This window comes from Vicia villosa, unplaced genomic scaffold (assembly GCF_029867415.1).
Source record: "Vicia villosa cultivar HV-30 ecotype Madison, WI unplaced genomic scaffold, Vvil1.0 ctg.002813F_1_1, whole genome shotgun sequence".
NCBI classification, from domain to species: domain Eukaryota; kingdom Viridiplantae; phylum Streptophyta; class Magnoliopsida; order Fabales; family Fabaceae; genus Vicia; species Vicia villosa.
Window position 1 is genome coordinate 114,316 of NW_026706039.1, and position 11,090 is coordinate 125,405.

An 11,090-nucleotide genomic window follows, 5' to 3' on the forward strand; every position below is an offset into this window, starting at 1 on the left:
ATATTTATATTATTGTTGAATAGTTCTTATCTTTGCAATCTATGTTGGATTTTGTAGTTTTTTTAGATAATTGGAAGCTTAGACCATGGAAAAAGGATTTTGATGATGTTCCAAGACCAAAGCCAAGGGTTGCTGAAAAGTGGAAGCGCGCTAAGCGAGGTTGAGCCCGCTAAGCGCGGTTTTGAAGAAAAGAAGGAAGTTCTGGCAGAGAGTTCCGCGCTAAGCGAGGTCTGGAGCCCGCTTAGCGCGGTTGGGCGGTTTAAGCAATTTTTGATGGCGCGCTTAGCGGGCTACACCGCGCTAAGCGCGGCCTGCGAAACTTTGTTTATTTGATTAGGGGCCAAATCACTTTGAGATATATGTAGAGATATTTTAGAGAGAACCAAGAGCATAATACACTGTAGCAAACATAGAGTTGAAGATTGGAAGCCTTGATCGTCGATTAATCGCCTTTGATGCTTGTTGATCTTCATCCTTTCCTTCTTGTGCAAGCTACCATTCTCATGGATAGCTAAATCCCTTTTGTATCAAGATAAGATGTAATCTTCCTAGCCTTTTGTATGTTTTTCTTGTGAATATATGTGTATGAACAAGTGATGATCAATATAGATGGTTTAGTTTGTTTATTAAAGCTTTTTCTTTGGTATAAATGTTTGAGACATCAATGTTTGTATCTAGACCTAACTCATCATCTTTCAAACTATAAGTTGCAGACATGGATTTAGAGTTTGATGTTTACTAAGTATCGGTTTTAAAACGTTATTTGTATTGTTTAAACGGTGGAGAAATCGTCGGTTAAACAATACGGTAAATCTAGCTATATCGTTGCGGACACGGACGATATAGGTGTCGATACGTAATTATATTGATCGTTAGCAAGTTCATCAGCATATATTTATAAGGAAACATACAAACTTAGGTCGATGAAATCGAATCTTGATGCATTTTCTTTAACTTAGAACCTTCATTAATTTACTCTTTGCTACTAAAGTGATTGAATGACCTTTTGCAAACTTAAAACTAAAGTAACATTAACTCAAGACAAAATAGGCTATAGAACAGCGGTGATATCGCAATAATCCCTGTGGATACGATATAAACGAAAAGTACACCACAATACTCTTTCAACACTAACATCTACTCCATATTATGCCCAGGCAAATGGTCAGGTCGAAGCTGCTAATAAAGTTATCATAAATTTAATAAAGAAGCATGTGGGGAAAAAGCCAAGAAATTGGCATCAAACGCTCGACCAAATCCTTTGGGCTTGTCGAACGTCACCAAAGGAAGCAATGAAAACTACCCCATTTCGTTTGACTTTTGGGCATGATGTTGTATTGCCTGCAGAGATTCATCTACAGTCGACAAGAATTCAACGACAAAATAGTCTCTCGTCTGACGAATACTGGAATATGATGTTAGATGAGTTAGTCGAATTAGACGAAGAGAGGCTAATAGCGTTGGATAGATTAATAAGACAAAAGGAAAAAGTGGCGAAAGCCTACAACAAGAAAGTCAAGGAGAAGACATTCATGGTAGGTGACTATGTATGGAAGGTGATTCTACCTATGGATCAAAGGAATAAGTTACTGGGTAAATGGTCCCCAAGTTGGGAAGGACCGTTTAAGATTTTGCAAGTGTTTTCAAACAATGCATATGAAATTGAAGAACTAAATTCAGATAGTCGAATCTTGAGGATAAATGGTAAATATTTGAAAAAATATAAACCTATACTTCAAGAAATTCGAATAAGAGAATAAAAAAACTAAGAGATTATATTAAAATGGCTAAAAGTCTTGGCCAGTCATTACAAAAAGTGCCTTCATAAAAGGCGCAGTCATTACAAAAAAAAAAGAAAAAAGAAAACTGGCAAACCCTAAAGCCACTAAAATATCCAATATTTAGTGAACTCTTTGGTCGATATCCTCCAGAGATAGTAGAGGTAGGCTTTCGGCTTCGAACATCTCTACGCGCCCGGCCTGGCGCATTTTCCTCACTACACCTTGCTTGAGAAATAGGTAGGACAAGAATCTTCCATAAGGAAGACAAGTCACCATTCCTCGACGAGAGGCCGTCGAAGAGACAGCTTCCACGAGTTGTTTAAAAATCAAAAGAGGAAAGTTGATTTTCTTTCCTTGAAGAGCACAAGAAATGAACTCCAAGTCTTCTACCATAATTTTATTTTTATTATGGTTGCGCGGACGGAAGTTGCCGACCAAAAGCTGGTGCCAAATTTTGATAACTCTGGCACAAAAGGGGTCATTGTCCATGAGATCCCTTAACATATTAGAAGTGTTCATGTCGAAGACGTTGTCAACAAACGTTGCACCGGTATTGCTGCATCTCAACAAATCAGAGATTGTTGAAGGAGTGATGCTGACATGAGCCCCTCGAATGGTGGAGGTTATGATAGTCCTCCCTTCTGGATCTATGCGCAAAGATGCAAATCTCCAGAACTCAATCAGCATGCAGGGATAGATGTTTCCATCTAGAATTTCAGGATAAAATGCAAGCCCCTGGCTAGCATAGAGGGCACGAGCATTGATATGATTCGCATCAAACTCCTCTGCAGAAAGCTTAAATTCTTTCTTAATGCAGGATCTTATGTTGGCATTTGTTAAAGGTTGTGCCATAGTTTGAAAAGATTGAAAAGATGAAAGAGTTTAAGATGTTGTGCGTAAGGAGATGTAAAAAAGAAGTGGAAGGAATGAGGCTATATATAGAGAATGTGTAGTTACTTCAGCAAGACAAACGTGGGAGAAGGAAGTTAGAAGATCAAAAATCGTATTGAATATCTTGGAAACTGACACAAGCAAGCTGGAAGCAGTTAATAGCCCACTAACCTAGCGTTTAGGTAATAATTAGTGCCTGGGAAAATGAAACGTAATCATGGCGTAATGGGAATTAACAAAAGTCGAAACCCAAGAAAGAACTGAAACGACATCTTTCTCTTTCCTAAAGACAGTCGAAAGAAGTCGCTTGGAGGGGCAATTAGTTACCCTAGGATTTCGACTTACTAAATAAATGGGCAACTAAGGCCCAAAATTGGCAATTGGGCCTCAATTTGGTGAGAAGGCCCTAAATTGGTAATTGGGCTCCAATTGAATAATTACATTGCCATTTGGGTCGAAGTGGTTCGACCAAATAACGCTTAGTAGTCGAAGCTGTTCGACTAGAAAGATGATCAGAGGCTCCAGCATTCGACCAAATAAAAGGATGCGAAGACTTAAGGATTTTTGGCCGCAGAAACTGAAGTGGAGGTCGAAAGACAGTAGAAGTTAAGAGGCAGTTCCAGGCAGTTTTTCTGGCAGTTCTCACAGGACGCGTGGAAGTTTCACGATTGAAGATCTTGCATGTCGAAGACACGTGTTGACTGATAGCCAGTCGACCGTTAGTAGTAGTTATTTTATTTTTCTATTTAAGCAAGTTTTATAGGAATAGTTAAGGGTCCGCATTTTCTACATAAACACAAGTAAAACTCAAATCTCTGCGCAATGAGTAACGAGTGCAACCTTGGAATGTACGTATGCGTACCAGTTTAATTAAATGCAATCATTTTATATTACATTTTATCTTTCAGTGCACATTTACTGCCTTCTTTTTTATTGCTTTGATTTACTTTAAAGCCTTTAATTTCAGTGTTTACTTTTACGTTAAAGTCACTATTTTACATTTAATACAAATCAGATACACATAACATAACAAAATAAAGCAATCAGTCCTGGAGTATTCTAGTTGACTCCGCAAAGTAACCTTTAAAAAGGAAACTAGCGCTTGTTTACCATTTTTCTGGGTAAACAACCGCATATGTTTGGGCTCGAAGATCTAAATGAGCCTTCACTTTAGCGTCACTAGGCTCATGATTATTGGTCCTCAAACGAAGCTGGATATAACTTTTAGCGTGTTTCCTTATATGCCGATTAGCTTGTATCTCCTCCTCGAATGAGACGCGATATGGCATAAGGACTTCGGCGCGATTCATTCTTCTACAAACATTTGATATAAGGACATCTAATGAACTAGAAAAAGAAGTTTCTTCCTCCAAAGAATTCCCAGATACCCTTTATGAGTCAAAATCATTAGATATGGGTATGATTTCTAGTTCTATGTGATCGCTACTAAGAAGAGAGGGATAAGAATCAAGTGATGTCTCCATTACATAGGCAAATGAAGTTTCAGCTTCAGAATTGCTCCCTATATCAATGGTACTATCACTCATCTTAACTAGAAACACAAAACATGGTAAATATAAAACCTTAAGATAGAAAGGTACATGATTATGTGGGATTGATGAAGCATGTGGAATGGAAGAAGAGCGAAAGCTTTAAGAAAAGTATTGAAATCGCTTATAGCGACACTCTCAGGGAGAAAAAGACGTTTTCTGAAAAGTAATTGTAAGTTTGAATGTTAAAGGTTGCAAAATTTTTCCAAATACTCAATTCATCCTATTTATAAGCAACAACAACTAGGCTCAGACCAACCATGGAAAGAAATCACAAGATCAACGACTAAATTTTAACTCATGAATATACGCCACCTCGAGTGCACTCAAGTACTCTATAAACTGCATCATATCTTGCCCGATCACATCACTACACCTCAAGTGCACTCAAATACTCTATAAACTGCTCCATTTTAATATATTTTTATAATATTAAATTAAAAAATTACAACTTATAATTTTGGTATTAAAAAATATTTTCCTAAAATATTTATTTTACTTTGCAATTTTATTTTTAGTAGTTAATTTAAATTTAAAAGCTCAAAAGCTAATCCAGAATAAAACTAACTTTCATCCAATCTAATTTTTAAAATTATTCATCAAAACCAAACCAAATCATGTATAATTTTACTTTTTGATATAAATAATTTTTTTTATCAAAACTATCTAAACTAAACCAATATAACATCAATTCTTTTACATCTAAACTAAATCATGTTTAATTTTACTTTTTGTTATTAAACCAATATTTAATAAGATTATTTTTTATCGGTAATCGGTAATGTATTTACCTTCTAAATAGGAAGACTTAAAAATTGAATCTCAATTCTTCCTAATTTCAAGAAATCAAACAACTTAAATATTTTTATCGTCACCTAAAAGAAAGGAGACAATAACTCATACCGCTCCCCCAAACAAAAATATCTCAAAATAAAAAGACCGTTGGAGTTTGAATTTTTCATTTACTTTTTCCTCATATATACCGAGTATCTAGAAAATTCGTTTGTAAAGCGGGAAAAAAGCAAAACAAAAATTTGAAATAGAAAAAAAAATTCAAACCTCCTTAATTAGCCGTTAATAAAACCTAAATTCACTCTCAGAAAAACGAAAAACCTTGATTTTATATTTTTACAAATAGGAAATTACCTTTTTCTCCTTTTCTTACCCTCAAAAGAATTTACAATATATATTCCCTCTTTCCACTCTCTCAACTCTCATTTTCAATTCTCAGTTTCTCACTCTTCAGGTTCGTTCCGAATTGCTTTTTCCGAATCGCTTTTTTCAGAATCGATTTTCTTCGGTTTCAATTCGTTTTTCTTCTACTTCAATAAGAAAACGCGTTTATAGTTTTACTTACTGTTGTTTTTTCTTTTCAGATTCGAATCGAGCTATTCAGAAACCCTAGTTTTTGAAGCATGGGTCAGATCCAGTACTCTGAGAAGTATTTCGATGATAATTATGAGTATAGGTATAATCACTGTTCTTAATTTCTTGTAATTGATTATTCTTCGTCGTTATTGATTAACCTAGTTTTATTGATTTTTTTCACTTCAATTTTTTTTTCAGGCATGTTGTTTTGCCTCCTGAAGTTGCAAAATTGCTTCCTAAGAGTCGGCTTCTCTCTGAAGTAAGCAGTTAATAATCGGCGCTTTTTTAAATTTGATTTTTCTTTTTGGTTTTTGTGATTATTTGATCAACGCTATGATTTTGTGTTAACCTAGTTTACTGAAACTCGTTTTATGCTGAAAAAATTATTATGAATTTGTTTTATTTCAATATTCTGTTATGAATTGGTTGAGTTTGTAGAAGATGCACTAGTTGTGATGAATGATTGTTTTATTTTGTTGTGTGTTAATTGATAACTGAAAATTACTTTGTGCATGTTTGGTTGTGTTCACTTTTGAAGGTGCACAAAGGGATTCTGAAAACTTAAAATTGGATTATAATACTAGTCTGGTAGTTGATTGTTTATTTTGTTGTGGTAATTGATAACTGAATATTACATTGTGCATGTTTGTATTCACTTTTGAAAGAGCACAAAGGGATTCTGAAAACTTAAATTGAATTTTGGCATGTCTGAGAGTTTAGATTATGATACTGGTTTGATCAAAGATTGTTTATTTTGTTGCGGTAATTGTTAACTGAATATTACTTTGTGCATGTTTGAGTTTACTTTTGAAAGAGCACAAAGTGATTTGGTTATTGTCTATGAGTTTTGTTCAAATTAATTGATAAGTGAATATTACTTTGTGCATGTTTGGGTTAATTTTGAAAGATCACAAAGAGATTCTGAAAACTTAAACTGGTTTTTGGCATGTTTGAGAAATCTAGATTATAACTGATGTTGATTTGATATATGATTGGTTCTAAGCTAAAGCTAAAGCTAGGTTTCATGGTTTTTGCTTCTTATTGTGAATTTTCTGTACAAATTTGCTCTGCAATTAACCTTTATGTGAACACCATATTAATTTTACTAAGTCAATTCAATCAAAGGCACTTTTTTTTGAAACTCTATACGCTCTCAATCAAAGAAGTATTGTCTATAAGTTTTGTTCAAATTGTTAAACAACGAAATTTGGTTATTGTCTATGCGATTTGTTCAAATTGTTAAACAATAAAATTTGGTTATTGAACATTTTCTACTGAGTTTTTGTATCTAAGAGATTCTGAAAACTTAAATTGGATTTTCGGCATGCCTGTGAGTTCTATACTATAATCGATTTTGATATAGGGTTGATTCTAAGCTAAACGCCAGTATAGCGGTTTTTGGCTGTAAATATGATTTTTGTATACAAATTTACTGTGCAATTTTACCATCATATGAACACCAAATTAATTTTACAAAGTCAGTTCAATCAGTCAGTTTTTGCAACTCTATATGCTCAATCAATTAAATATTGTCTGATTTTTGTTCAAATTGTTAACAATGAAATTTGGTTTTAACATTTTCTATTACTTTTCTATCAGTCAACTTTTAGCTTGTTTTTTGATTGCTGTGTTCTTGTCAACAAGTGTTTGGTCTTTGTTCTGTTACTGTCATCATGTATGTAATGTTTCTAGTTTAGAATGTTTATCACGGAAGATTTTTCTTTTTGCAATGTTTAGAATGTTTATTTACGAACTTTGGTTTAATCATACAGAATGAGTGGCGTGCTATCGGGGTTCAGCAGAGCCGTGGCTGGGTTCACTATGCCATTCATCGTCCTGAGCCACACATCATGCTTTTCAGAAGGCCTTTGAATTATCAGCAGCAGCAGGATAATCAGGCACAGCAAAGCATGCTTGTCAAATGATGAGGGTGATTCTTAGTTCTACCGAACATCCGAAATGTCTGTTGGGGTGTACTTCTCGTGTACTGTTTGGTAGATTTATATAATTCTGCTAGTTATTATATCCAAGTGATCTTTTGCATAATCAGTTTGTTTTTGCGTTAATATTCTATAACGCTTGTAAACATTTTCAAGTTCGTACTTATTAAAAACAGAATTTTAAGAATTTTGTTCATGTGATGTGATAGCTTATACATTCTTTTTTGTTAACTATTTTATTGATCAAAGGTCTCTTGAGATAACGGTCAATTTAGTCAAGTGATTTATTTATTTGAGAGAGCTCAAATTTAAATTACCAAGACCCATTCATTTTAGTTCTGAATGAAATGTAGACTTGATGTTGGAACCGGAGTCATTTTGAAAATGATAGTACTACTTTAGTGTCCAATGTAAGAAAGGACCTAATACTGCAATAACTCAAATTAACCTAGGATTGATCAAAGAAATGGTCCCATAAAATAATGTTAGAATCATCAAAGAGGAAGTTCCACAATAGTACTGTAATTTACAAGTCTAGTTGCTTTTTGAAGAAAGAGTATATAACTTCTATCATTCCACATAAGAGGAAGTCCCACAAATAGGACCATAATTTACTTATTAATCTCATTCTTCTCATTCTACTACTTCTAATACACAAATTCTCATAAGTATAATGTTCAACCATTTTTTTATCTAATTAAATTTCTATCAATCAAACTAGAAACTACTAAGAATTATGTTTGTCAACTGCTAAACTAATTCTACTATTAATTAATCAACCTTACAAGGGGGGACTAAACAAATGAGTGGTTAAGAGTATAATATCTAGTATCAATTCTAAAAGTCTCTTCTTCCCACCAATATTTAAACAAATTTTAAATATGATTCAAATTTCAACTCCTAAGAATGAATCAACACAACCCCAAATACTAAGCGCAAATAAATGGTACAATCATAATGAGTCAAATATTTCGACAAGATTTCACATTTGATGATTGTTTTAGATGAAATTTGAAAATTTTAAGTTTGGATATGAAGAAGAGAGAAGCTTGGTCAAAGAGGAAGAAGAAAGTGAAAAAAAAAAGCTTTAAATTAAATGTGTTTTTTAGATTTAATATGTTTCTATTGAAAATAATTTTTTTTCTTTTTGGATCTTTCACTTGTACACAGTCCATGAAATTCACTCTATTCAATTTTTTTTACTAGAATTCACTTCTCGAATCTTTCATCCTCAACAACTTACTCCTAAATTTCTGTTTGGGGGATTTTCCAGACAATTCCATTGGTGTCTTAAGCGTTAGTCTGTCTAAAGATTGGGAAGAACTCATATTTTATTCGTAGGCCTCCACACAACACTACCAAGGTCAACATAAAAAGAAAAACCTCCTCCTTTTTCATAGGAATTGTCAGAATCAATCACAACAACACACACTCTTGCAAACCTATGAAATCTTACACAAATATTCTTCAAAGAAACGTTAAATTAAAAAACGAATCTCCTCAATAATCACGAATCTTTAAAGATGATATTCAGATTTACGCAACAATGGAAAAAGAATGAGGTAGAAGATGAAAGAAATGTTTTCAAAACTTTTGAAAAATGAAGGACACATGGTTTTTGAGTTTTCAAATCATAATTACAAGAATGCATTTTTTAACATTATGATTAATTTGAGTGAAAAAATAATTTATTGGATCTAGAGATTAAGAACAAAATTGATGAAAAAATATGCTTGATTAGAGTCATGAGCACAAGAGTGATTTGGGTCAAGTGACAAAGTAATTTGGATCAAGACCTCTACATATGTGAAATTCATTTTAGCTATGATTCGAGTCCAAATATAGTTGTGATTCGACTCAGGACAAGGTTTGATTCGAGAAAAGGCAAAGATGTGATTCAACTCAAGCATAACAACGACTTTTTTTATGATTCGATTCATGTAAAAACCTTGTGATTCGAGTCACATGGTTCCACGATTCGAATAATGTTCAATATGTAATTCGACTCACAAAATCATTGATTCACATCTATTTCTTCTGAATCACAAGATGTGTGATTCGAATCACACTAGGGATGCAAATGGATATCCATGGGGAAGGATAGTATGATATCCGTATCCGCCCCGTTGGATAAATATGATATCCATATCCGTCAGATATCCGCTAAACGGATAATCCGCGGGTTTTAAGATATCCATGGATAATACTATTTTCCTAAAATTATGTTTTGAAAAAAAATTCAACTTGTTTTTAAGACACAAGACGTTCTTATCACATAACATTCATATAAATCTCTCTTATTTTAACAACAAAATTTCATCACATTAATTTCCTTCATTTTCACCAAAGTATAATATCATATATTTTATTTTTAACCAAAAAACAATGATATTGTGATTGTGAGTTATGGTGGAAGAGCGGCCGACGGAGTATAAAGGATGATACTGGTTGGACGGGAAAAGAGTGGTACTGATTGGTTGGACAGTGGAATTGTTGAAGTGAGATGGAGTACAAAAGAAGCTTAAATATGAAATGGTCAATAAAATCTGTATAGAATATAAAGGAGACTAGTTTTCTAGTTTTTAGAAGATGAAAAGATAGAGTATAATAAACTAATAATATTTAAATAATTTTCATAATTTATTAACGGATACGGATATCTGCGGGTATGGATAACATTAAACCCGTATCATATCCATTAATAAATGGGTATTGAAATATCTATTTATTTTATCTGCGGATATCTTTTAAACTATCCGCCCCGTACCCGTGACGGATTTTATTCGTGGATATCCGCGGGTATGGATATTTTTGCCACTCCTAAATCACACACCAAAAATCTCAATTTTTGCATTTTTTCGAAGGTGTTTTGAGATTTCACTAATGTCATGACTTGAACAATCTCAAATATGGTTTTTGATCCAAAAACCCGACTAATTGACTAAAAACATATTGCTTATACTCAAACACAAACAGCTTGAATTATGCATGCTAAAATATACAGATCTAAAACACGATCGAGAAATATACAATCTAAGAGGACACTTAATGATATTAACTAAAACAAAAAACAAAGTGTTGTTGTTTTTATTGGCTGATTGACATTTATGTTTGGCTAAATATAATAGCAGCAAAATGTAATAGAATGTATAAGTCTTGCAAATATAAAAGAACCAAACAGGTGCAAGCAAGATGTTATATGGAATGTCATGACATCAACTCATGACATCGCGCCTGCAGAACTGGAACATGAAGATTCAGTTTGATACTCAACAGATACAGAATATTCTATGGAATATTATGTAATCCTATGTGGTGCAGATTTAAAGGTCAAAAGAATCAAGTCAGAATATTGAAGATTCAAATCAAAATATTGAAGATTCAACAGTTTTAATTTAGGAGACAAATTAGCAAACTTGTGATTGAAGACCTTTCTTTTAGCATAAGATATCTGCTGATTTGTAACAGCTAGTAGTGCTGCGATCTGAAAGCCCAAGTCCAATTGGGAATAGATTATAAAAAGAAACCTTTGTAACCTAGTTTTGTAAGCAAACCGTGTA

The 11,090-nt window shown here is 33.4% G+C and overlaps 1 protein-coding gene across 1 annotated transcript; it reads left to right on the forward strand.

Moving 5' to 3' along the window:
* The first annotated feature begins 5,413 nt into the window (after positions 1-5,413).
* On the forward strand, positions 5,414-7,717 carry LOC131639866 (cyclin-dependent kinases regulatory subunit 1-like). Its single transcript, XM_058910306.1, has 4 exons — positions 5,414-5,468; positions 5,599-5,690; positions 5,789-5,849; positions 7,363-7,717. The coding sequence occupies exons 2-4, from the start codon at positions 5,638-5,640 to the stop codon at positions 7,513-7,515; spliced, it is 267 nt and encodes an 88-aa protein (XP_058766289.1). The 5' UTR covers positions 5,414-5,468; positions 5,599-5,637; the 3' UTR covers positions 7,516-7,717.
* Positions 7,718-11,090: the final 3,373 nt, after the last annotated feature.